General features: G+C 51.8%; 1 protein-coding gene across 1 annotated transcript in view; it reads left to right on the top strand.

Moving 5' to 3' along the window:
• The window catches only part of GLG1 (golgi glycoprotein 1), a 658311-nt gene that overhangs the window by 545351 nt on the left and 85290 nt on the right, over positions 1 to 27670 (top strand). The window contains exon 22 of the mRNA XM_085637427.1: positions 4018 to 4119. Coding sequence (XP_085493553.1) covers positions 4018 to 4119 — 102 coding nt within the window. The remainder of the gene's footprint in view (positions 1 to 4017; positions 4120 to 27670) is intronic.

Raw genomic sequence — 27670 nt, 5'->3', positions numbered from 1 at the left:
CAACTAAATCTTTGGGCCTTCAATCTCAGTCAAGTGGTTCGTTCAAGAGTTACAGGGGCTTCAGAAGGTCATCCTTTCGTTCTTGCAGGCAGCAGCAGCAAGGCACTCTGTATAAGAGCTACAGAGGCAGACTCAGGGGTCGCTCTCGGTCGACAGCTCTCCTCCTGGTCAGCCCCTCCAACCACCGCAAAGCAGCCCTAGATCCACCATTCTGGATCATGTTGGTCCTGTGGGGGGCCGGCTTACCCATTTTCTACAAGATTGGGAATTGGTTACTACAGACCTTTGGGTTCTAGATCTTGTAGAAAGTGGGTACGCCCTTCCCGGAATTTCCTCCAAATTACCCTCCTTGTCCGGGTGCTTGCTCGGAGGACCACTGTCTTCTCCTGCAGGAGGAAGTCCTGACGTTACTAAGAAAAGGTGCGATAGAGGTGGTTTCAAAGCAGGAGAGGGGTCAGGGATGCTACTCCTGGTATTTCCAGATTCCGAAAAAGGATGGCAGATTGCGTCCGATATTGGACCTCAGGATCTTGAATCTTTTTCTGAAGCAAGAGAAGTTCTAGATGCTCACCTTTGCGCAGGTTCTTCAGGTGCTGAATCAGGAGGACTGGATGGTGTCGATCGACTTGCAGGATGCGTATTTCCACATCCCCATCCTGAAGTCGCACAGGAAGTATCTCTGGTTTTACGGTAGGGTCGCAGCATTATCAGTTTGTGGTCCTTCCGTTTGGTCTTACTACTGCACCTCGAGTCTTCACGAAGGTGATGGCAGTGGTGGCAGCCCATCTCAGAAGGTCGGGGATTTCAGTTTTCCCCTATCTGGACAACTGGCTGATCAAAGCAGAGTCGCCAGAGACGGTGCTTCATCATCTGCAGGTTACAACTCCGCTGTTGTACAAATTGGGTTTTTTGATAAACTTACCCACATCTCACCTGGTTCCCTCTCAGCGCAACCTGTTCATAGGGGCGGTACTGGACACTACTGTGTGTCGAGCATTCCCACCTCCACAAAGGATTCTCGACATACAGGAAATAATTCCTTTGTTTTACAATGGAGCGGTCGTTCCAGTCCTGAAGGTCCTTCGTCTGCTCGGTCTGTTTGCTTCCAGCATTCTGTTGGTCAACCATGCACGCTGGCACATGAGGGCCCTCCAGTGGTGCCTCCGCAGGCAGTGGTACCAGCACAAAGGAGATCTCCGGGAGTCTGAGTATCTCCAGAGAGGCTGCAGTGGATCTGTCTTGATGGAGTGTGGAGGGCAATCTGTCTCAAGGAAGGCCCTTCCATCTACCTCCATCGGTGGCCACAGTGATGCATCCACTTTAGGGTGGGGTGCTCATCTGAGGGATCTGGAGATCAAGGGTCTTTGGTCTCCAGAGGAAAGGTTGCTTCACATCAACCTTCTGGAATTGCGGGCGATACGTTTGGCGCTCAAGGCCTTTCTCCCTTCCCGGTCCGTCGGTTCAAGTCCTGACGAACAACACTGCCGCGATGTGGTATGTCAACAAGCAGGGAGGAGTGGGGTCTCTTTGTCTTTGCAGAGAGGCTGTGCATCTCTGGTCCTGGGCTCAGGATCATCAGATTTGTCTGATGGCAAATCATCTGGCTGGAGTTCTGAACGTGCGTGCAGACAGTCTCAGTCAGCAGTTCTCCGCCGACCACAAGTGGAGGCTTCATCCGGAGGTGGTTCGTCACGTCTTTCGGATGTGGGGAACTCCTCGGGTGGACCTGTTTGCCACTCACCAGAATGCTCACTGCCCGTCATTCTGCAGTCTTCAGTATCCGATGCAGGGAGCGTTGGGGGACGCGTTTTAGTTGAGATGGGACTCTCATCTCCTTTACGCGTTTCCTCCCATACCCTTGATTCCTCGGGTTCTGGGGAAGATTCGCCAAGACCGGGCATAAGTCATATTGATCGCCCCGGATTGGTCAAGAAGGGTGTGGTATACAGATCTTCTCCACCTCTCCCCGTGCCCTCCGCTCCATCTCCCTCTGAGGGCAGACCTCCTCTCGCAATCGGAGCTTACACCTTCATGCCTGGAGATTGAACGGGGCAACCTGAATTCTTTTTCTCTCCTGCCAAATGTGGTAGATGTAATTTTGTCAGCCAGACGTCATTCCACCAAATCTATCTATTCCTATAGGTAGTCTAAAATTGTGGTCTGGTGTGGGGAGAAGTCAATTGATCCTTTGAGGGCTCGTTTATCTGACATTCTTCAGTTTGCCCTTTCTCTTGCTCAGCAAGGGTTTGCTGTAGCCACTGTAAAGGGATATCTTTCAGCCTTGTCGGCATTCCTTTGTTTGCCAGATCAACCATCATTGTTCAAATCGCCTGTTTTACGATTTTTAAAGGGCCTTACAAACAAGTTTCCTCCTACTCATTTTATTGTGCCTCAATGGGACTTTAATCTTGTTTTAACTTATCTGATGGGTTCTCCCTTCGAGCCCTTGCACAAGTGTCCTTTGAGACTGTTGTCTTTCAAGACGGTTTTTTCTTATTGCAATCACCTCGGCAAGGAGGGTAAGTGAACTTCAAGCTCTGAGTTCAAAACCCCCGTTCTTGACCATTCATGCTGAAAGAATGGTACTCGGGACCAGGGCTGCTTTTCTGCCTAAAGTGGTAACTCCCTTCCATCTGGGGCAGTCCATTACCCTTCCTACCTTCTATCTTCCCCCTCATCCTTCCAATGAGGAGGAGAGACTTCACCGCTTGGACCCTAAGAGGGCGGTGAGTTTCTACCTTGACAGGACAAAAGACTTTCGAGTTGAAGATCAGCTCTTCGTGGGCTTTGTTGACTGCAGGAAAGGCAGAGCGGTGCACAAGCGCACCCTTTCCAGATGGATTATCTTGTGCATCAAGATATGTTACTCTTTGGCCTGTAAGGAACCTCCAGAGGGTATAAGGGCTCATTCTACCAGGGCAAAGTCTTCTACATCTGCCTTGTTTAGAGGTGTTCCTGTGGAGGACATTTGTAGGGCGGCAACTTGGGCCTCCCGCCACACTTTCGCGAAGCATTACTGCTTGGATTCCGAGATGAGGAGGGACGGACACTTTGCTCGTTCCGTCCTTCAGGACTTTCTGGTATAGAAGGGTGGACACCCTCCTCCGGGAGTGGGACTGCTGTGAGAATCTTTTCACAAGGTGAGGTATACAAGGGTGGACAACGGGGTTGGTGGATTGGTCAGTGAGGAATCCACTGGCAGATGTATCCATCAGATAACGCTTTTTCTTTTGGATACAGTATCAGCCTGTGGATTCCTCACTGACCCATCCGCCTCCCCGTTGTCCACCCTTGTATACCTACAATAGTGATGTTTCAAAATTCATTTATTGCTGTCAAAGGAAGAGTGCTATTTCTTTTGCCTTCCTGTATTATCTTCACACTGTGTGTCTTGATTGGTATATTATGTACTGTGTATATATTGCTGTCAGTCCGTCCATGTGCCTCGAAGGCACGGAAAAAAGGACGGAACTGACGTCCTCACGCCGACTCGGTCTTCTTATGGAGCCGGTGACGTCAGCGGAGTCTCGAGCGGAGTCGTGTCTCTGACGTCGTCTTCGACCTCATCGGCGTGGACTGCTACAAAAGTTTCCGAATGTTGCTGGCGCAGGGGATATTTCACAAGGTGAAGAATCCACAGGCAGATACTGTATCCACCAGAAAAAGCGTTACCGAAGGTAAGTAACTTGTTCTGTGGAGACCAATTTGTGGCTTGGAGTGCTACCACAAATGTTGATCCTCCTTTCTGCACCTTTATCTGACATTTTATTGGCACTCTAGTTCGCCATGGGCGTTTCTGCACACGTTTACCAAGTACTACTTCCTGGATAGTGAAGTCTGTGTAACATGCACTTTGTCTGATGACTCCACCAAGATTTCCTGCTCTTAGTCTGTAATTAACTTATTCCGGTCTTTAAATTTTGACTGTTTGTTTCTTAGCTACACTTTTGCTCTGGGTCTGTGCTCTTTGGTTCTCTTGTATTGCCAATCTTTCAGAGCTCTTTCTTTCCACAATAGCGCCTGTCTCCAGACTGTGAAGACCAGATCAGAGTCATCATTCAGGAGTCTGCCCTTGATTACAGACTTGATCCTCAGCTGCAGATGCACTGTTCTGAAGAGGTATGGAGTTATAAAGATAATATATGGAATGTCTGACTTTTGAAGCTGTAAATGTTGGTCTGTCTTTGCTAGGTATATATCTTCAGTAACTGTGTTACTGATTTATTGTCTGACTGGGACAGAATTTGTGCAGCCGCCTTAATTCCAAACACCCACTATTTCCATGCAAGTAGGCCTGGACAGTCATGCAGTGTGTTTGTGCCTGAAATGTTGAACACCTTGTGAGAAGTGTCCCACGCCCCTCGAATGAGGGTTTCCTGTAATCTTCAGCTGTGGTTGTGGATTTAAAGAAGCAATTCTTTTGATTTTTTTCATTTTTTCATGTTGTAGGTTTTTCTTTGTCATCCTCTTGATGCAGCACTTACCTGTCTCTTACCTATGGCTTTCTGTAATTGGTACCATATTACTGTTTGGCAACTCTTGCGTTTAGGATTCTGGGATTGGCTCAAGATAGTTGTAGCATCATGTTAACGTTACCATATAGATTCCTGGCATTTGTAACACTGAGATTCACTATTCAATTATTAATGAATAATACCATTTTCTATCAGGTTTCCCATCCGGTTCAAACGGGTGCAATACCTAGGCTCGTTGCCAGCTTTTACCTCTCTACACCAACTGTGCATAGAAGTATGTGCATAGCAAAATAGAACTTGGGGCAAAAGGAATAGATAAAACTAACAAAATTGTTACTTCAAAGTCTCAACTCTTTAACCGGAAAGCGTCTTTTCATTGGATGTATGCTGCTTTTAGAGAAAAAAATGGCTACATTGCAAATAGAGCTGTAATGTTTTTAGGTCTCGCCTACACAGCGCGCAAGCGCTGCTTAGGAGATGACCTCTTGGAATCGCTCAGGACTTTTTGGGAAACTTGTGCATGTACTGCACTGCTCCCAGTGAACCCTCGTGCATGTGTGGCGTTAACCTTGCAGGAGCAAGCAGCGGCGCCATCTGTTTGCAATTATCGCGCCCACTGCTGCTCGCTCCCGTAAGGTAAATGCTGTAAATGGACTGAGCCTGGAAGCCGCTCCTTTGAAGATGGCTCACGTTTTGCCTATACTTTTACTTTCAACTTTTTAGCTAACATCGCTCAGAAATTATGACTCTTGCGCTGTCTCGTGCGGCGAGGATGATACCTCCAATTACCGGAGCAAAACAAAGCAGAATAGAGCTTGCGCCAGGCAGCCACGACATACGTTTATCTTGAAACTGGCAGTGTATCTTAATTTAAAACAATCCACTACAGTAACACTGACAACAACGTTCAAAAGGTGTGAGAAAGTGCCATCTTTCTTGCATGGTATGCCCCCACTTGTTGCTGAATTGCTGATGTACTTTGACTGAGTGTGCCCTGGGCTCCTGCTAATCAGGTGCCCAGGGCCTGTGTTCCTTCCCTAAAACTGCATTGAAGCCTAAACCCAATTGGCATCTCTGGCCACATGTCAGCCCCTTTTAAATGGTACCATAGGTACCCAGGGCACTGTGACCAGAGAAGGCCTCTAAGGGCTGAAGCACTTATTGTGCCGCCCTTAGAGGCCCTGTACCCTGACACACACACTGCCTTTGCAGGCTGAGTGTCTTGGTGCAGAAAAAAACAGAGTCGACATGGCATGCCCACCAACACACAGCCCTGGTATACCTCCGTCACCCCTCTAGCTGGGTGCACTATGCCAGTGGTGCGGGTACAGGTGCATGAGCCCTTTAACCCTACAGTACCCAGATCCATTCCTGGGCACTGTAAGTGCAGTGCTGCCATTAAGAGTACATGGTGCTGGGAGCTCGTCAAACACGAACTCCACAGCACCATGATGGCTATACTGAAGACTGAGAAGTTTGATATCAAACTTCTCAGCACATTAAACCCACACTGATGCCAGTATGGGATTTAATGTAAGATGCATGACAGAGGGCTTCTTAGAGATGCCCCCTGAACCTAACCAGCGTCCTTCCTGAGAGGCTGCCTAGGCTGCCACCCAGCAGACATGTTGCTGGACCCCTGGGTAGTGAGCCATACACTCTCGTGGGTCTGCAACAGTGCACATCCTGGGCGAGGTGCTAGGTCTCCTCCCCCAGGATGGGCAGGGGAAGCTTCAAAGGCATGCCGCCTTTGTGAGCTTCTCCAGGCCTCTTGCTGTACTCAGCAACTGGCCCCCACCGGTTCTCACCCCCACTCTGGCGGGAAGATCGGTGGGAAAACCTAAGTGAGGAAAGGGGGTGTGCCAGCCTCTGCCAACCCCACCCCTCAGGTGGGGGAGGCGAGGTGAAGTATAATTCCGGGCTCTCACCATCTTGAGGATGGAGAGCCCTACCCAATCAGGACTAGGCTCCTGCCCCCCTCCCACTGGAGAGTGGCAGGCTAGGGGGTGTACCCACCCCAGGGAAGGGACATTTGGTCCCTGACCTCTACCTACCTGTAACGCCCCTAAATTTAGTATTTAGGGGTGCCCTGAACCTTCCTTCCTCAGATCCCGAATCCGAAACAAGAAAGAAGAACAGGAAGAAGAAAAGTCCTGCTGTGCAGCTGCTAATAAGAGGACGACACCAACTGACTTGGTCCCAACCCTACAGGCCTGTCGATCCTCGAACCTGCTCCTGCTAAATCCCGGCGTCTCCAGTGGTCAGCCACCTCAAAAACCCCGGGAGACCCGACTCCCTTGCTCCTCTAAAAGACTGGGACTCCCACGAGCAGTGGTTCTGCTCAAACAAGCAACAACCCCTGGTGCCAAGCCAGGAACCGCGAATCCAGCACACTCTGCACCCGCCAAGCCCTGCCTGTGCCAGGGTGAACAAAGACCACAAGGACGTCCCCCCGGCGACTGTGACCAAGAATCCAGCTTCCAAGGACCCTCCTCGACGCTCCTTACGACGCCTGCAGCCTCACAACAACCAGGGACCCCTCCAACCGCGACCAGCAGAGGGTAAGATTTCCTCACGCGAAAAGACACCCCGGCGCCCTGCGGCCCCGTGCCCAGCTTCTGGGTGCCTACATAACCTACAGCTTCCCAACTTACCTCTTGAAGTGGTGGTCGCACCTGAAGAATCTCCATCCCCGAGCTTGTATCCTATGTTCATCTTGCAGCTTCTCCATTGAAATACATTGAGCGCCCGACGGCTCAAAAGCACCCTGCACCCAGCCGCCCGAGTGCCCCTGGAAGTGCAACCTCTATCCTATCTTACGTCCCCACTTGCCCTGTGTGAGTGACCAGGAGCCCAGCTCCCACAGCCGCGTGGCCTGCCTGCTAGCAGCCACCCACCAAAGGCTCCCTGCCCTCCATAGGCCAACATTGGGCCCAACTCTCTCTCTGCACCGGCTGCCCTTGTGCCGCTGAGGGTGTAACAACTGTACCTACCTGACCCTGGGAGACACCCCCCCCCCCCCCCCCCCCCCCCCCCCCGAGTCTATGCCCAGAACCTTAACTCTGCCAGTCGAGTACTTACCTGAAATCCGATAGCCTACATTTTCTCCATAGGGTAACAGTAACATTGACTGGTTTCACTTGGAAATTCTTCTAAGTGTCGAGCTGTGAAACTTTAAAATATTCACTATAAATTGCCCGATCAACGATAACGAAATTACTCACCTGTTGTCAGGAGAGATCCCAGTGCTGGATCTTGGTGCCCAGCACTGACCCTGAAAAGTAATTACTACTGTTAGAAAAGAACAAGATTATTTTCAAACAAAACTGTCTACCAATTCTCAAAAGACACAAAGAATGCTTGAATAAGGTTGTGACCCCTGCCCTAGAGATATTTAAGTACAAAGTACAATCAGCGGTACTATATGGGGCGGAATTATGGGGTCCTGCATGTAGAAATACATTTGAATGCCTTGAGAACAAGTTTCTTAGGGGGTTGATAAAAATATCTACAAATACCCCACTAACACCACTTTTATTGGATCTAAACCTGAAACGAACAGATCAACATGCAATATTAAGACCATTATTGCTGTGGGTTAGATTGTGGACGACTCCAGAACTAGTAAATTATAAGAAAGGCCTGAAAGAAGTTATGGATCTTGATAGTTGTAACAAAGTTTATTGGTTCAAGCATGTAAAAAAATGGTTAGGCATGATTGGACTAGCCCATTTTTGGAATGACCCTGAGGCTATGAACCCGTGCTCTAAGAAAATTGTTAAACTATCCTATTGGTCACATGTGAGCCATGAGTCAGTATACACAAGAATCCATGGACCACTAACAGAAAACTTTCTATTGTTTAAGGATGTAGCATCTTTTGAACCCTTTCTAGACGAGATCCACCCGCCTTTATCAAAAACTCTGTACCTAAAATTTAGATATGGTACTCTTAGAACGAAGGCCCTTGAAAAAAGCTGGGCGAAATCAGGAAGTGATCTTTGTATTTCTTGCACTCATGGTACAAAGGAAGATGATTTACATATACTTCTATTTTGCTCAAGCTATGTAATTCCAAGGAAAAAGTGGATAGTACCACTCTGCCATAGAATAGGTTCTAGATCCTATAAGGAGGCTGGTAGAATTTAAAAACCGACACCAGCCAGGTGATAGTTTTTGGAGTTAGTAGATTTCTTCTCGCTGCTAATTTTATTAGAATAAAGTTGGGTCTACATTTTTAAAAAAAAAGAGGAAAAAAAAAAAAGGGCGAGGAAATATGAGACAACATATCACTAGATAGTTTCAAAATAAGATTATGATATCAGAGCATTTAATTGTTGTGTTATTATCCAACCTGGAGGATGTTGTTGAGGTTTCTTTTTATGAATTTTTTAAAAAAATTGTACTAGCGGTTAGTGATTTAATACTATTTTAAGAGTTTTTAAAATTATATTTATTATTAATTGTATTTTTAACTTCTAAATTTCCACCCAGGCGAAATGTGATTGACAATGAATTATGAAAGTATGAAATTGATTCTCGGAAGCAACGGATATTATGTATAGGTTAGCTTACTTGACCCCTCTTCCCCTTTTGTCCTGAGTTGGCAATTGTTAAAATGTAAGAATGTTTTTTTATTTGTTCTTTTATGATGCATATGCGTCGAAATAAAGATTTAAATGAATGAAATGAAATTACTACTGTACTTACCGATAACTTGATTTTCCTCCATAGGATAACATTGCCTGGTTTTGTCGATTTTTGAAACATACAAATATTCCTTAAAAATCGCCTGTGTAACAAAAACGATTTCTTTCAACTGTTTATAGGAAATGCACCAGGGTTGAGTCCAGGATCGAATCCTGAGTAAGAAAATCATATGCAAAGTAATTGAAATTGCATTAACTTAAAAATTCCAATTGAGCTCAATGTTATAATTGTGTTTGAATTGTGTTGCCTATTGCAACAACTGTAACTATTGCAATCTTAAAAAGACACATTCGTGATAGATTCCTTACCTTAGACTATTCCCCAGGCGTCAGTCTGGATCTGGAAAGTTTCTGCTTAGCAGTACCCCTGCATGCCGGCAGGTGGCGCCGTGCGGCTCCACGCCTGTTACTGATGTCGTGCACACCGGGACGACGTCACGGAGGCTACTTAGGCGCCACCCATGCACGCTGACGTCCGTTCTTTATTTTTCTGCGCCGAAAGCCAGATCCGGATTGAGCACGTACCTCGGTCAGTTTTTTGACCACTTTTTGAGACTTTTTGTTGTCTTCTCGTCTCCTGGTGCACGTAGGGATGCCCGGCTTTAAGTCTTGCGGGTCATGCCACCGTAATATGTCAGTGGCGGACCCCCATGATGTCTGCCTCTACTGCCTGGAGGCCGACCACGTCTCCCGGGATTGTCGAGACTGCCGTGCTATGGCCCCGAAGGCATTACGGGAGCGGCGCCGGAAGTCCGGCACTCCTCTCTCCACAGCTCTGGGTCTAGGGGCCATTCGCGGGACCGGAGCCGTCGCTCCTCGGACTCTGTCTTCACCTTCAGATTCCGGTAAGCGACGACATAAGAAGTCGAAGAAGCGTGTTCACTCTCCGACGTCCCCCCGTCGCTCCTCGGAGGCGGACGTGGGGGACAGGGGCTCCGCCCCTGCGGCTCCTCTGGAGCCTGGGAGTCCCTCGGCCAACCCGCTATACCCGGGTCCGTCGGCGACTCCCGCACAGCGGCAAAGGTTTCCTGCTGCCTTGGACCGCCTGTTTAGGCCTCTGGCTCCCACCGGTGTGCCTGCCGGCCCCGCGGCCCCGTGTCCAGATCCTGTTGACCCGGCGGCACCGGCGCCAACCCCGGAGCCACTGGATCCAGCACCTGCGGCTCCGGCGCCACAAGGTGTAACGCCGCTGGCCCCGGCACTGCCCTTGGCTCTGGCCCCAGCGCTACCCCTGGCTCCACCACAGGCCTGGGTGCCGTTTATCCCGCCCCTGCCTCGGTTCTCGGACCATTTCGTTCCGACCTTGGATCCTCATTGGGATGGGGCTCCGGTTCGGCTCGCTGCGCTGCTGGTCCCCTCTCCTGTCCTGCCACCGTGACCGGCTCCTTCTACCCCGGAGCCGGATGAGGACTGGGACGGCTCCGAGGACTTGCTTGCGCTTCATTGTGACTCTGATCAGGATTAGGTGGATGACTTCCAAGACGCGGGTGAACTTGATGTGTCTTCTGACCCGGGGTTTGCCTCGCCTCCGCCTACTATGGAGGAGGACGCATCCTACACTATGGTGCTGCGTCGAGCCACAGAGACTCTCCACCTCAACCTCCCTACAGTGGCCCTTAAGACTAACCTCCTTACGGAGGTGCTCCAGTCTGCATCGTCGGAGCCGCTGCTCCCTTTCAATGAGACCCTTGCCGAAGTCCTCTTGGGTACTTGGTTGCGGCCGGCCTCAGGGGCGCCGGTGGATAAGAACGTCGCTAGGCGTCATCGCCTGGCAACTCACCCCACGCCTGACAACCTGGTCATTCAGGCCTCGACATCGCAGAGTGCCTTTCCCTTTGCTCCGCCGGATAAGGACTCAAAGAGGCTGGACCAATATGGCAAGAGGTTGTTCTCCTCTGCCAGTTTTGAGTTGAGGTCGGTTAATACCGCCTGCTTGTTTGGCCGTTGCTCCCACTCAGTGTGGGATTCGGTAGCGGAGGTTCTGCCTCAGTGCTCTGAGGAGGTCCAGGCTGTCCTTTCCCAAGCAATTGCGGAGGTCAAGGATGCGGCGAAGTTTACTATCAGGTGTGGTTTGGACACTGCTGATTCGTTGGGCAGGGAGATTTCCACGATGGTGGCGTTGCGGCGCCACGCCTGGTTGCGTTCCACTGGCTTCTCGCCCGACGTCCAGAGCTCGCTTATGGACATGCCCTTCGATGGCTCCCGCCTCTTTGGTGATAAGGCGGACAATGCCCTGGAGCGCTTTAAAGACTCTCGTGCCACGGCCAAGTCTTTGGGTCTTTCCTCAAACTCCTGCCACAACAGAGTTTCATTCCTTTCGTGGACAGGGCAGGGGTACCCAGGCGCGCTCTTCCAGCAAGCCTGTGCAGAACCAGCCTCAGCGAGGCCGCGGATGCGGTGTCTGCAGGGGCGGGTCTGGTAACCAGCGTGCGGGGCAGTCCACTTCCACCCTAGCCGCTTCCGCCTCGAAACCTTCCTAATCAGAGTTTCAGGGGGGCACCCCACGCCAGTGGGTGGCTGGGTTCACCTCCACCACTGGCGCCAGATTACGTCGGCGAAGTGGGAGCTGCAGATAATCTGCCAAGGTTACTGTGAGAAAGTGCCATCTTTCTTGCATGGTATGCCCCCACTTTTTGCTGAATTGCTGAATGTACTTTGACTGAGTGTGCCCAGGACTCCTGCCAATCAGGTGCCCAGGGCCTATGTTCCTTCCCTAAAACACTCAAAACCCAAATTGGCAAACCCTGGCCACATGTCAGCCCCTGGTAAATGGTACCCTAGGTACCCAGGGCCTTGTGACCAGGGAAGGCCTTTAAGGGCTGCAGCACTCATTGTGCCACCCTTAGAGGCCCTGTACCCTTACACACACACACACACACACACACACACACACACACACACACACACACACTGCCTTTGCAGGGTGGGTGTCTGGGTGCAAGACAAAACAAAGTCCACATGACACACATCCCTGTGTGCCATGCCCATCACCTACACTGCCATGGCATACATCAGCCACCCCTCTAGCTGGGTGCCCTATGCCAATGGTGCGGGCGCAGGAGCCCTGTGCCCCTACAGTACCCAGGTCCATTCCTGAGCACTGTAAGTGCAGTTCTGCCATTTAAGAGTACATGGTGCTGAGCGCTCGTCAAACACGAACTCCACAGCACCATAATGGCAACACTGAAGACTGAGAAGTTTGGTATCAAACTTCTCAGCACATTAAACCCACACTGATGCCAGTGTGGGGTTTAATGTACCAAGCACCCCAGAGGGCATCTTAGAGATGCCCCCTTAAACCTAACCTACAATCCACGTCTGCTCTGAGGCTGCCTAGGCCTGCCACACAGCAGACATGTTGCTGGAGCCCTGGGTGGGAGAGCCCCTGCTCTCCTGGGCCTGCAACAATGCACATCCTGGGCGAGGTGCTAAATCTCCTCCCCCAGGATGGGCAGGGGGAAGCTTCAAAGGCATGCCGCCTCTGTGAGCTTCCCCAGGCCACTGCAACCCCCCACTCTGGCGGGAAGCTTTGGCCGGAAACCCCAAATAAGGACAGGGGATGTGCCAGCCTGCCAACCCCACCCCTCAGGTGGGGGAGGCGAGGTGAAGCACATCTCCGGGCTCTCGCCATCTTGAAGATGGGAAGCCCTACCCTATCAGGACTAGGCTACTGCCCCCCTCCCACAGGAGAGAGGCAGGATAGGGGGTGTACCCACCCCAGGACAAGGGACCCATTGGTCCCTGCCCTTCACCTACCTGTAACGCCCCTAAATCTAGTATTTAGGGGCACCCTGAACCTTCCTTCTCCAGATTCCAAAAATACAAAGAAGAGTAAGAAGAAAGAAGACATGCCCTGCAGCTGCGAAGAAGAGGAAGACACCAACTGCTTTGGCCCCAGCCAAACCGGCCTGTCGACCCGCGAACCTGCTCCTGCTCCAACCCGGCATCTCTTGTGGCCAGCAACCTCACAAACCCCGGAGGACCTGGCTACCTTTTGGCTCTAAGCCCCTGGGACTCCCATGAGTAGAGGCTCTTCTCAAAACCTACCTCTAATCCCTGGCAGCAGCCCGGAACCGCAAACCCAGCACACACTGCACCAGCCAAGCCTGGCCAGTGCCGGAGTGAACAAAGACCACGAGGACGACCCCACGGCGACTGTGACCCCGAGTTCGGCACCCAAGGACCTCCCTCGACACTCCTGAAGAAGCCTGCAGCCTCAGAACAAGGTGCCCTCCCTACCGCGATCAACAGAGGGTAAGATTTCCCGACACCAAAAGGCACCCCTGCACGCGGCCCCCTGTGCCCAATTCCGGGGTGCCTACCTATCCTCCAACTACCCAACTTACTTCTCGAAGTGGTGGTGGCACCTGAAGAATCCTCGTCCCCGAGCTTGCAGTCTTTTTCTAAACCGGAGATTTCCCATTGAAATCAATTGTGCGCCCGAAGGCTCAAAAGCACTCTGCACCCAGCCGCCCGAGTGGCCCTGGCAGTGCAACCTCTACACCTACCTACTTCCCCACTTGTCGCTGAGGGTGAACCAACTGTACTTACTTGACCCTGGGGGACCCCTGAGTCTGTGCCCAGAACCTCAACTCTGCCAGTCGAGTGCTTACCTTTAAACTGATAACTATGTTCGAGACATATGAGCTGCAGATTACACACTTTTGCATAGATCGCCATCTGGTGTTGGGCCCGGATGTTTGCAGTTTGTTTTTCCTCTTGGAAAGTCTTTGGAAGTCACAAGGTTAGTGACTCCTCCTTTGGATCGTATTGCGCATGGGCTTCGGCTCCATCCTCAGATTGTTTCTTTCCGCCATCGGGCTCGGATGTGATACTTCGCGCTCCGGTTCCAAACAGCTTCCAGTTCGACGATCAACGCGCAATCCTCACCCCAATCGCTGTATTGTTTCGATCACGATCTCTTCAATCAACGCGCCTTTTAATCGACACAAACCTTCGGTTCCAGTCGTCGACGGCGGCCTTCGGGCCTACCCAGGCTCCGGTCCCGGCTCATGGAAAGAACTCCATTTAAAAAGTGTCCTCTGTGGGTCCTAATTTCCCCACACCGATCTTCATGAGGTATGCAACCTTTGCCTCTCCCCAGAACACGAGGCTCGAGACTGTCCGGCCTGTAAGTTTTTCCGATCTAAAAAGACTATTCGGGACCGAAGAGTTAGAAGGAACATGGCACGTTCCTCGACGTCCATTCCAGTCGACATCTTCGGAGACGACATTGACGATCCGGAAAATCATCGTACCGAAGAGTACCTCGTCAGCGCTTCCGAGGCCGACGAGTCAGATGTGGAGGACATCACTCCGGCGCAGAGGGTCTTGAGTACCAATCTCCCCCTCCCACACCCGCGCCGACACCCAAAAAGTCTTCGGTCACGCCTTCGCCTCCGGGCCTAGGCAAGACCAGAGACACTGCTTCACTCACCCCACCTTCAGGCCCGGTGAAGAAGCCAAGTAAGCCTTCCGGCAGCTCGGGCTCGTGCCAGCCTGCCAGTGGTGCTGAGAAACACACTTCGGCACCGAGCTCCGCACCGAAGCCCTCGGGGTCGAAACCCAGCCCTTCGGCACAGATGCCTTCTTGGGTGCCGACCAAACCACACAAGGCCACCGGCACCGACACTCCCAAGCCGAAGCCCATCTCGGCGACGACCAAGAGACCGTAGGGTCCCAAGCCGGGTTCTAAACATCAAACCGGCACGGAAAAACCTAAAAAAGCATCGGCCCGACGCTTTCTGCGCCGACGGACCAAATTACCTCACCAGAGCTATTTACACCGGATCCCTTGCAAAAAACTCTTACCAAATATCCAAAAACTGGACATTTGACACTCTACTAAGAAGAGACATTTGGAGAAGCCTGCTCCGCCTTCACCTCCAAAGAGGAAGGACTCTGCTACCTCTCCGTTCAGAATACCTTCCCCTCCTCCCCCTTTTCCTCCTCCACCCCCTCCACCCTCCCCACCTCATCGTTCTCCTACTCCGTCTCCAGACGATAATGATCACGGGGACCCATATTATGATACAGGGGATGTGCCACAAGACCCCACCCCTACAGGATCTCCAGATCCATGGGACGATTACCATATACCAGATATCCCCAACGTCCCACAAGACGATATTTACCCTTCTAGACCATCTCCACCAGAAGATTCATTAGGGTTTAACCATCTTCTGCAAAGAGCAGCACATTATCATGGGGTGAACATGCATAATGACCCTGTGGAGGAAGATTTCCTCCTAGTCACATTCGATACTACACAGAGGTCCACCTCCATACTGCCCATGCTCAAAGGGGTGGTAAAGCATGCGGCAGAAGTTTTTAAAGACCCAGTTAGGGCCATGGTCCTTAACCCACGTATCGAACTACAAACCTGCTCCCTCAGATCCCTCTTACATCAGAGGACCAGCGCCACTAGATTCCTTAGTGGTCTCTACGGCACGTAAAAGGGCAAATTCACAACCTAACAAGGAGTCAAAACTGCTAGATGCTTCAGGCAAACGCACAGCATCCCAGGCCGCCAACATATGGCGTATAGCAAACACTCAGGCACTGCTGGCCAGCTATGACAGGGCTCATTATGACCAATTAGAGAGCATAATGTAACATCTCCCTGAAAGATATAAAAGTAAAGCCAATGAGTTGATTATAGAGGGTAAAACAATCACAAACACCTCTATACGTTGTGCCCTGGATGCAGCAGACCCATCCTCCAGGGCCATTAACACCAGCGTCCTTCTCCGTCGTCATGCTTGGTTATGGGTATCTGGGTTTAAACCAGAAGTACAAACCTCTATCCTTAACTATCCCTTTGACCAGGAACATCTATTCGGGCCAAAGGTGGATGAGGCCTTAGAAAAGATGAAAAAGGACACGGATGCCGCAAAATCCATGGGGGCCTTAGTCTCACCCGCCCAGACGCTCCTTTCGCTGCTCATCCTTTCGGAGGGCATCCAGAGGCTACTCCTCAGACACAGCGTCCACATCGTACAAGTCCCCTACTCAGACCACCTTTACAAAAGGTTACCAAAGAGGCGGCTACAGGGGTAACAACAATAAGGGTAGAGGCAAAACAAATAACGCCCGTTCTGCCACACCTGCTACCCAATGACTTCCCCCCGCTCCCCCCCAGACCATTCCACTCCAGTCGGGGGCAGACTCACAAATTTCCTTCATGTCTGGGAGACCATCACCTCAGACAAATGGGTCACAAGAACATTCAACATTGCTAAAGCAGGAGGTAATCTCTCTCATACAAAAACAGGCAATAGAACACGTTCCTGTCAATCAGCAAAATCTGGGGGTCTACTCCCTATATTTTCTAATACCAAAAAGGGACGAGACTCTACGACCTATTCTAGATCTCCGGCCCCTAAACACATACATACACTCAGACCATTTTCACATTGTAACGCTTCAGCAGGTACATCCGCTCCTTTCCCAGAACGACTTTCTCACCCCACTGGACTTTAAAGACGCATAAGTCCACATTCCAGTACACCATGCTCACAGAAAGTACCTCAGGTTTGTAGTGGACGGACAACACTACCAATTCAAAGTGCTCCCATTCGGAGTCACAACAGCACCACGGGTATTCACCAAGTGCCTACCGGTGGTGGCAGCACACCTCAGAAGACAGCACATTCACGTCTTCCCATAATTGGACGATTGGCTGACAAAAGCCACTTCATACAACCAATGTGTACACCACACCACTACCACAATCCAACTACTTCACCAACTAGGCTTCACGGTGAACCACCAAAAGTCCCAGCTAACACCATCCCACATAAAACAATACCTCGGTGCCACCATAGACACCTCAAAACCAATAGCCTACACCAATCCGGCCAGGATTGCAAGCATTCAGGCTTTGCGACAAAAATTCATACTTCAACACTCCCTTCCAGCACGAGTGTTTATGCAACTGATAGGGATGATGGCCTCTTGCATTTTTATAGTGCCCCACGCAAGACTCCAGATGCGTCCACTCCAAGAGTGCTTAGCACGCCAATGGAACCAGGCCCAGGGGCAACTGACAGATCTGGTGTTGGTAGACGGTCGCACCCATCACTCTCTGCAGTGGTGGAACACCACAAACCTTTCCAAAGGTCGACCGTTCCTGGACCCGGTTCCTCAAATAGTACTGACAACGGACGCATTGCTCTCTGGCTGGGGAGCTCATCTACTACATCTCACCACACAGGGCAAGTGGACACCTCAACAAAAGTTACTCCATATCAACCATCCTGAGTTACTAGCAATCTTCTTAGCCCTAAAATCTTTTCAAACTAAATTTTCAGGCAAGGCAGTCCTGATCCGAACAAACATGACAGCCATGTATTATATTCAAAAACAAGGCGGCACACAATCTCCACAGCTCTCACCTAGCACAGAGCATATGGAGATGGGCAATACCCCAGAAAATCTTTCTCCTAGCCCAGCATGTCCCAGGAGTCCAAAACACAGTGGCAGATCTGCTCAGCAGGCAGACACAACAGATCCACCAGTGGGAGCTTCACCTGCAAGTTCTTCACCCATACTTTCAAATGTGGGGGCATCCACAGATAGACCTTCGCCACCCACGAAAACACCAAATGCCCAAGCTTCGCCGCCAGATACCCACACCCATTGTCCAAAGGAAATGCGATATGGATGAACTGGTCAGGCAGATTTGCGTATGCTTTTCCGCCTCTCCCACTCGTTCCACTAGTGGTGTGCAAACTACAACAACACTCCCTCACACTAATCCTAGTAGCTCCAACGTGGCCCAGACAACCGTGTTATACCACACTGCTGGAACTATCTGTAGTGCCGCACCAAAAACTACACCTCTCTCCACACCTCTTAACCCAGAACCATGAAGAGATCCAACACCCGGACCCAGCGCAGCTCAACCTTGCGATCTGGCTCCTGAAATCCTAGAATTCGTGTACCTAAATCTTCCCCCTGACTGTATGAACGTCATCAGAAAAGCTAGAAGACTTACCACTAGAGCGTGCTACGCCGCCAAGTGGAAACGTTTTGTTGTTTATTGCCATAACACCATCAATCCACTGTATGTGTCCATTCAACACATAATAGGCTACTTACTCCACCTACAAAGGTGCAATCTAGCCTATACGTCCATTCAACTACACCTCACAGCAATTGCAGCTTACTTACAAAACAGGCAACATCTATCACTTTTCAGAGTACCTGCCATTAAAGCCTTCATGGAAGGCCTTAAAAGAATAATTCCCCCCCAGAGTGCCACCCTCACCTGTGTGGAACTTAAATATCGTTCTCACAAGGCTAATGGGGCCTCCCTTCGAACCTCTGCATAAATGCGAACTACAATTCCTAACATGGAAACCGCTTTTCTTGTAGCCATCACTTCCCTTAGAAGGGTCAGTGAGATACAAGCACTTACCATTCAAGAACCCTTTCTCCAAATGCACCATAATAAGGTTGTTCTCCGTACCACCCCAAAATTCCTCCCTAAAGTCATTTCTCCCTTCCACCTAAACCAAACAGTAGAACTACCAGTATTTTCTCGCAACCACAGACCGATGCAGAAAGGGCTCTTCATACACTGGATGTCAAACGAGCCTTACTCTACTACATTCAGAGAACACAACCTTTCCGTAAAACCAAACAACTGTTTTTCTTTCTCCACCACACAAAGGTAACCCCATCTCAAAATCGGGGATAGCTAGGTGGATTGTAAAATGCATCCAGATTTGCTACCACAAAGCAAAACGAACGCTATCCGTTCCCCCTAAAGCCGATTCTACACGGAAGATAGGGGCTTCTATGGCTTTTCTAGGGAACGTCCCATTAGATGATATCTGCAAAGCAGCTACATGGTCAACACCGCACACTTTCACTAAACACTATTGCGTAGATGTGCAAACCAAGCAGCAAGCTAGTGTGGGCCAGGCTGTACTAAACATTATTTCAAACCACTGCAACAGATACCGGTGTTCGCCGCTAAGGTTGAGAACTGCTATATAGTCTATGCAAAAGTGTGTAATCTGCAGCTCATATGCCTCGAACGGAATATGCTACTTACCAGTATGTATCTGTTCTTGGCATGTAGAGCTGCAGATCTACACACGCCCACCGCCTCCCCGGCTACCTGTATCTGGTCCAGTCTATCTTATTTAGATACAACACACATGGGTTTCTTCACTGTTACTACGCTCCATCTTTCCCTGCTGGCGAAAAACAATCTGAGGATGGAGCCGAAGCCCATGCGCAATACGATCCAAAGGAGCAATCACCGACCTCGTGACTTCCAAAGACTTTCCAAGAGGAAAACAAACTGCAAACATCCGGGCCCAACACCAGATGGTGATCTATGCAAAAGTGTGTAGATCTGCAGCTCTACATGCCATGAACAGATGCAAACTGGTAAGTAGCATATTCCTTTCTCCCATAGGAAATCATTGACTGTTTTTCTGTGGAATTTCTTCTAAGTGTCAATTTCTGCAATCTTTAAATATTCTTTCAAAATCGTATAATATCTGAAAACGTAATTACTTGCGTGTTTTGGATAAAGGTCCCAGTACTGAGTCTAGGTACCCAGTACTGGATTACAAAAGTAACGAGAACATACTGTACCTGCAACTTTAATTTTCTTCCATAGGGAATCATTGACTGTTTTCTTTGAAATATTTTCTAAGTGTCAACTTTTAAAATAGCTAAATATTGTCTAAAAAATCATCACAGTAATTAAGTCGACTTTCATCACTTGATTCTCAGTACTGACCCAGGACTGAATCTAGGATCCAGTCCTGGAATTCAAAAAGTACCCCTAAAAGTAATCTGTTGCAAATAACTTGAAATTTCCATTGAGCTCAATGCATTGTTGTGTTTAAAATAGTGTTGCCTATTGCAACCACTTGTAACTGTTTACAAAAGTCAATTGCATATTGCAAAAGTATTTATATAAAGCATCTCATTCTGAGAAAGTATATTTTAATGCCAAGTGTTGGTTCTAAAATAAAACGAGCATATATTTTTTTATATATAAACCATTGGCCTAGAGTTCGGTTATTGAGTGTGTGAGACCATTTGCTGACTGGGTGTGTACAACAAATGCTTTACACTGTCCTCTGATACTGCCTTACTGCTCGACCAAGCTACCACTTTAGAGAGTAAGGTTCTATCTAACTTTAGCCTCTGTCAAACCCTTGGGGACTGTGGACTCTGTACACCCTGTACCTATTAAGGAACAGTATATACAGAGCCACTTTCTCACAGTTACCCACTCCCCTTTCTGTCCTCCCCTCCAGCCATGCCACCTCGGTACCACCGCATGTCGGGGGATCATTTGGTTCTTCTCCGTCAGCAAGTCACGGCCCTCCTGGCCAAGGGGGCCATCGAGTATGTTCCCGGTCAGGAAGTAGGGAGTGGTTGCTATTCCCACTACTTTCTGGAACCCAAGAAGGACAAAGGGGGTCTGCGTCCCTTCTTGGACCTCCGGAAGGTCAACCGCTTCCTCCGGAAGGAGAAGTTCAAAATGCTCACTCTGGATCAGGTCTTGGCTGCCCTCGACCCTGGAGACTGCATGGTAGCGTTGGACTTGCAGGACGCGTAGTTTCACATCCCCGTCCTGCCGGCCCACCGACGTTAACTGCGGTTCACGATGGGCTTGGGACATTTTCAGTTTGCCGTGCTCCACTTCGACCTTACCAGCACCCCTCGGGTGTTCACGAAAGTGATGGCGGTGGTCGCAGCTCATCTGGTTGTTGAAGGCGGTCTCGCCCCAGGCTGTATTCTCCAACCTTCAGACTACGGCCGACGACCTGCATTTGCTGGGGTTTTCCATCAACATGCCGAAGTCTCACCTGAGTCCCTCTCAGAAGCTCTCCTTCATCGGAGCGGTTCTGGATTCGACGCTGTTTCGGGTTTATCCTCCCGAACAGCGAGTCCGGGATATTCAGGCTATGGTTCCGCTCTTTCAGCCTCTATCCCAGGTTTCGGTCAGGATGTCCCTCTGTCTTCTGGGCCTGATGGCCTCCTGCATCCTGCTGGTGCCGCATGCCAGATGGCATATGCGGGCGCTGCAGTGGGACCTGAAGTTCAAGTGGGGGCAGCATCAGGGCAACCTGTCCGATCATGTCCAGATCTCGGAGGGCACTGCACGGCAATTGCAGTGGTGGCTCAAAAATCGCGTTTGGGTCCATGGCAGACCCCTCTCCCTTCCCCTTCCAGAGCACACGGTAGTGACGGATGTGTCCCTCCTGGGCCGGAAGGCCACATGGGGGAGGCGGAGATCAGAGGCCTCTGGTCTCCGGCGGAGTCCTGGCTCCATATCCACTTTCTGGAGCTGTGGGCGATCCGACTTGCACTAAAGGCATTCCTTCCCGCTGTCCGGGGAAGTGTAGTGCAGGTGTTCACGGACAACACCACCGCCATGTGGTATTGCAACGGGTGGGGTGGGGTCGTGGACCCTTTGTCAGGAGGCTCTGCACCTCTGGACAGGGCTGGAACATCAAGGCATTACCTTGGTGGTTCAACACCTGGCAGGTTCTCTGAACGCCAGGGCGGACGAACTCAGCCGCCGGTGCATGGTGGATCACGAATGGCGTCTTCACTCGGGGGTGGCGCAAGGTCTATTTCGACAATGGGGAGAGCCTTGGTTAGATCTATTCGCCACCGAAGAGACCGCGCAATGTAAACATTTCTGCGTGTTGGAGCTTCCAAGGTGGCACTTGCTCGGAGAAGAGTGGAGCTGCGGTCTATTGTACGCCTTTCCGCCTATACCACTTCTACCCACAGTGCTGAAGATCAGGTGCGACTGGGCCCAAGTCATTCTTGTTGCCCCGGACTGGGCTCGAAGAGTTAGTTATCCCAAACTACTTAGTATGAGCATGGATCCCCCGATCCGACTGCCTCTTCGGGAGGATCTTCTGTCGCAGCAACAGGGGACGGTCCTCCACCCGAACCTGTCCAGCCTCCACCTACATGCGTGGAGATTGAGCGGCAACAGTTTATTCCGTTTGACTTGCCTCTTGAAGTCTGCGATGTCATTTTGGCAGCCAGGCGTCCCTCCACTAAATCTGTATATGCCTGCAGGTGGAACAAATTTGTGGCATGGCGCACAGCAAAGGCTGTGGATCCCCTTTCCGTCCCTCTTTCAGAGGTCCTTTTGTTCCTTCTTTCTCTGGCACTATTAAGGGCTACCTTTCTGCAATTTCAGCTTTTCTCAGGCTTCCTGATCAGCCCTCTCTTTTCAAGTCCCCTGGTAATAGATTTCTCAAAGGGATTACTCACCTTTTCCCTCCTGTTCCGTTTGTAATGTCACAGTGGGACTTAAATCTGGTTCTTACTTTTCTACCATGTTTTAAACATTGGATCTTAAGATTAGCAGCAAAAAAAGAGGACTGGGCTAGGTGTAGTGCATCTTCTATTTCTCCCGTCCCCACCTGTATAAGACTCTGCCATCGCTCCACATGTTTATTCAGATCATCCACTGTAAGCTCATTTAATGTTTGATATCTCCATCCCAATGTAGTAGAGCCGTTCAACAATCCCTCCATTAGCTTCACCCCAGAACAACCACCGGCATCCCCTGTTTTCCTAACTCGAAAATCTTATTTGTAGGTATTTGAAAAACTGCCGGTTGTCTAGCCCAAATCGATCTCTAATCGTCTCAAACAGCTCTACGTCTGATCCATTCATAACCTCACCCATCACCCCTTTACCGTACCAGTACCCCATATAACTGAAAGAAACACGTTAGTTAGATTCCTCACCTTAGAATATCCCCAGGCGTCAGGCTGGATCCGGAAAGATTTTTCGTCAGCAATACCCCTTGCGCGTCGCTAGGCGTTGTCTGCGGCTCTGCGTACGTTGTCGGAGTACTTAGACGCCGCCCTCGTGCGCTGACGTCAGTTCTTCTTTTTTCCGCGCCAGACAGCGCCGATCCGTCCATTTTTGACAAACTTTTTTGACTTTTTGGTCTTCGTCGACTCGACTCTGGTGCCGGTAGGATGCCTGGATTTAAGGCCTGTGACGCCTGTCATCGCCTGATGTCGGTGACGGATCACCATCGCCGGTGCCTTTACTGCCTGGGGGCCGACCACGACACGGAGTCGTGCCCCGACTGTCAGCCCTTGACCTCGAAGGCTAGGCGGGAGCGGTCCCGTAAGCTTCTCGAGCCACCGTCCCGGTCCAGGAGGAGGTCCAAGAACCGGTCGCGGAGCCGCAGTCATCCTCATCAGACTCGAAGACGTCGGGTAAGTCGAAGCGATCCAAGAAGTCCAAGAGGCGACACCGCTCTTCGGACTCCCCTCGCCGGTCGCGTGACTCGGCCGAGGGTCAGGGTGGTCCCACCCCCACGGCTCCGACGGAGCCGCAGGAGCCGCGTCCGTCTCCATACCCGCCGGTCCCTGGGACTGACGCGACTCCGGCGGAGGTCAGTACCTTCCTCTCGGCCATGAGGGGCCTGGCTCCGCCGTCGACGCCTGCCGGCGCGCCTCCTGGCCCCGCGGGCTCGACTGGGCGACCTCGCGTGCCGACGGCTCCGGCGCAGTCGACGACTTCGGTCCCGACGCTGCAGGTCCTCGAGAGATCCAGCCCTGGATCTCTGTCGGCGCCGGTCGACCTCACGACTCCTCCTCTGCCGGCGCCAACTCCGGTTCAACCTCCGGCGCAGTCTCTCGACGACGCCGTTCCCCGGTTTAGTCCCTGTCCGGACCCGGCGCCGCATCCGACGCCGATGGATGAACGTTTCATCCACCGTCCGGCTCCGATCGTTCCTCCTGTTTATCAGGAATCGGATGACGGGGGCAGCTTGGAGGGGTCTGAGGACCCTATGGCCCTCCAGGGTCAACTTGCACAGGACTGGGCAGACTGACTGGGTGATGCCAGTGGTCTGGACACTTCACCGGACGCAGGTTTCATCTCTCCTCAGACTGTGGCTTCGGAGGAAGGTGCAGCTTTTTCAGTGGTGCTGCGCAAGGCGGCCGAAGCCCTGGGGCTCGAGTTGCCTGCTGTGGCCGTGAGGACTAATATCCTCACAGAGGTGCTTCAACCGTCAGCAAGCTCCACAGAGCCTCTGCTGCAGTTCAATGAGGCCTTCGTCGATGTTCTGCAGGGCACTTGGTCCAAGCCCTCCACAGTTCCTCCTGTGGATCGGAACGTGGCCCGGCACCACCGCCCTGCTTCGGGCGACCGCAGTTTCCTGGCCCAACACCCCACCCCCGAGAGTCTGGTTATCCAGGCCTCAACTTCCCAATCCTCCTTCCCGTCCGCTCCTCCGGATCGGGAATCCAAGAGGCTGGAACAGTTCGGAAAGAAGCTGTCCTCTTCCCTGAGTTTGGGCCTGCGGTCTTTGAACACCACTCTCCTCTTGGACCGTTTCTCCCACTCTCTGTGGGATACGGTGGAGGACGTGCTGCCACTGTCTGGTGGAGGCCCGGACAAGTCTCTCCCAGGCACTTGCTGACGGGCGAGATGCAGCGCGACATGCCATACGGTGTGGACTTGACACCATCGCTGGGTAGGGCGATTTCCACCACGGTTGCGCTCCGGCGTCATGCCTGGCTGAGGTCCACGTCTTTATCGGGGGATGTCCAGAGTACTCTTATGGATATGCATTTTGATGGCGCTCGCCTTTTTGGTGAGAAGGCGGATAGTGCGCTGGCTCGTTTTAAGGACTCACAGGCTACGGCCACGTCCTTGGGTCTCTCGGCCGCACACTTCCGCCTTTCGCCCCTTTCGTGGCCAAGGAAGGGGCGCCGCCTCACGTCCGCCTAGCCACCGGCCGCAGAACCAACCTGCACGCGGACGTGGGTTCCGCCGTGGCGGTTCTAGAGGACAACGTGCCAGTCAGTCCACATCCAGCCCGGCAGCATCCGCCTCAAAGCCTTCCTAGTCCGAGCTTTCAGGCCCATTCCACGCCAGTGGGTGGCAGTTCACCATCACCTGCTCCACTGGCGCTCCATCACTTCGGACAGGTGGGTGCTGCAAATCGTCCGAAGGGGCTACTCCCTCCCCTTCGAGACGACCCCTCTAGCCATGCCACCGCAGTGCCACCGTATATCGGAGGATCACTTGAATCTTCTGCGGGAGGAAGTTACGGCCCTCTTGGCCAAAGAGGCCGTCAAGCGCGTTCCTGGTCCAGAAGTAGGCCGTGGTTGCTATTCCCACTACTTTCTGGTTCCCAAGAAGGGCAAAGGGGGCCTACGCCCTATCTTGGACCTTAGGAGCGTCAACACCTTCCTTCGACCATGGAGACTGGATGGTAGCATTGGACTTGCAGGACGCCTATTTTCACATCCCCGTCCTGCCGACCCACCGGCGTTACCTGCGGTTCACGGTGGGTCAGGAGCACTTTCAGTTCACCGTGCTTCCCTTCGGCCTCACCAGTGCTCCTCGGGTGTTCACGAAAGTGATGGCGGTGGTCGCAGATCGGGGATTCCAGTCTTCCCCCTATCTCGACGACTGGCTGTTGAAGGGGGGCGCGCGCCCCAGCAAGTAGTCTCCCACCTCCAGACTACGACCGACCTCCTGCATTTGCTGGGGTTCTCCATCTACGTGCCGAAGTAACACCTGAGTCCCTCCCAGAATCTCCTCTTCATCAGAGCGGTTCTCGATTCGGCGCAGTTCCGGGCTTATCCTCCGGAACAGCGGGTCCGGGATATGCAGGCTCCGATTCCCATCTTTTGGCCTCTATCCTGGGTTTCGGTCAGGTTGGGGCTGATGGCCTCCTGCATCCTGTTGGGGCATTACGCCAGGTGGCGAATGTGGGCTCTGCAGTGGGACCTGAAGTTTCAGTGGGCCCAGCATCGAGGCAACCTGTCCGACCATGTCTTGATCTCAGAGGGCACTGCGAAACAGTTGCAGTGGTGGCTCACGGACCGCGATTGGGTCAGCGGCAGATGCCTCTCCCTACCCCAACCGGAGCACGTTGTAGTGACGGATGCGTCCCTCCTGGGATGGGGGGGCCACATGGGAGAGGCGGAGATCAGAGGACTCTGGTCTCCGGCGGAGTCCCGGCTCCATATCAACCTTCTGGATCTGAGGGCGATCCGACTTGCACTGAAGGCATTCCTTCCCTCTGTCCGGGGAAGTGTAGTGCAGGTGTTGACGGACAACACCACCGCCATGTGGTATTGTAACAAACAAGGCGGGGTGGGGTTGTGGACCCTTTGTCAGGAGGCTTTTCGCCTCTGGACATGGCTGGAACATCAGGGCATCACCCTGGTGGTTCAACATCTGGCGGGCTCTCTGAACGCTAGAGCAGACGAACTCAGCCGCCGGTGCATGATGGATCACGAATGGCGTCTGAACTCCGAAGTGGCGCAAGGTCTCTTTCAGCAGTGGGGAGAGTCTTGGTTAGATCTGTTCGCCACCGGAGAGAACGCGCAATGTTAGCAGTTCTGCACGTTGGAGTTTCCAAGGCGGCACTCGCTCGGGGACGCCTTTCGTCGCGAGTGGAGTTGCGGTCTGTTGTACGCCTTTCCGCCTATACCACTTCTGCCCAGAGTGCTCAAGAAGATCAGGCGCGACCGGGCCCAAGTCATCTTGATGGGTCCGGATTGAGCACGAAGGTTCTGGTATCCCGAGCTACTCAGTCTGTCGATCGATCCCCCGATACAACTGCCTCTTCAGGAGGACCTTCTGTCGCAGCAGCAGGGGATGGTCCTCCACACGAACCTGTCCAGCCTCCACCTACATGCATGGAGATTGAGCGGCGGCAGTTGATGCCATTTGACTTGCCTCCTGAAGTCTGTAATGTTCTGGCAGCCAGGCGTCCCTCCACAAAATCGGTATACGCCTGCAGGTGGAACAGATTTGTGGCATGGTTCACAGCAAAGGCTGAGGATCCCTTTTCCGACCCTCTTTCTGAGGTTCTCCTCTTTCTTCTTTCCTTGGCCCAGCAGGGCTCTGCTCTGGGCACTCTCAAGGGGTATCTTTCAGCTATTTCTGCTCTGGCTTCCTGATCAGCCTTCTCTTTTCAAATCCCCTGTTTCTCGATTCTTTAAGGGCATTACTCACATGTTTTCTCCTGTCCCTTTTCGTAATTTCTTTGTGGGATTTGAACCTTGTTTTTACCTTTCTGATGTGCGCTCCCTTTGAGCCACTTCATAATTGCCCCCTTCGTCTTCTCACTCTTAAGACTGCTTTCCTGGTTGCCATCACCTCCGCTAGAAGGGTGAGTGAGCTCCAGGCTCCCTCTTCTAAGCCTCCTTTCTTTTCTGTCCATCCGGACAAAGTTGTTCTCAGAACTCGTCCTTCCTTTCTCCCTAAGGTGGTAACTGCCTTTCACATTGGACAGTCTGTTACTCTGCCCATCTTCTTTCCGCCTCCGCATCCCTCGAAAGAGGAAGAGAGGCTCCACCGTCTGGACCCAAAGCGGGCGCTGTCTTTCTATCTGGACCGCACCAAACAGTTCCGGGTCGACAACCAACTTTTTGTTGGCTACGTGTGCGCTAAGAGGGGGCAGGCGGTGCACAAACTAACCATCTCTCGGTGGGTCGT

This window comes from Triturus cristatus, chromosome 12 (assembly GCF_964204655.1).
Source record: "Triturus cristatus chromosome 12, aTriCri1.1, whole genome shotgun sequence".
Taxonomy (NCBI): domain Eukaryota; kingdom Metazoa; phylum Chordata; class Amphibia; order Caudata; family Salamandridae; genus Triturus; species Triturus cristatus.
The sequence above is the reverse complement of the archived record's forward strand: the minus strand, read 5'-3'. Positions and strand labels throughout refer to the sequence as shown.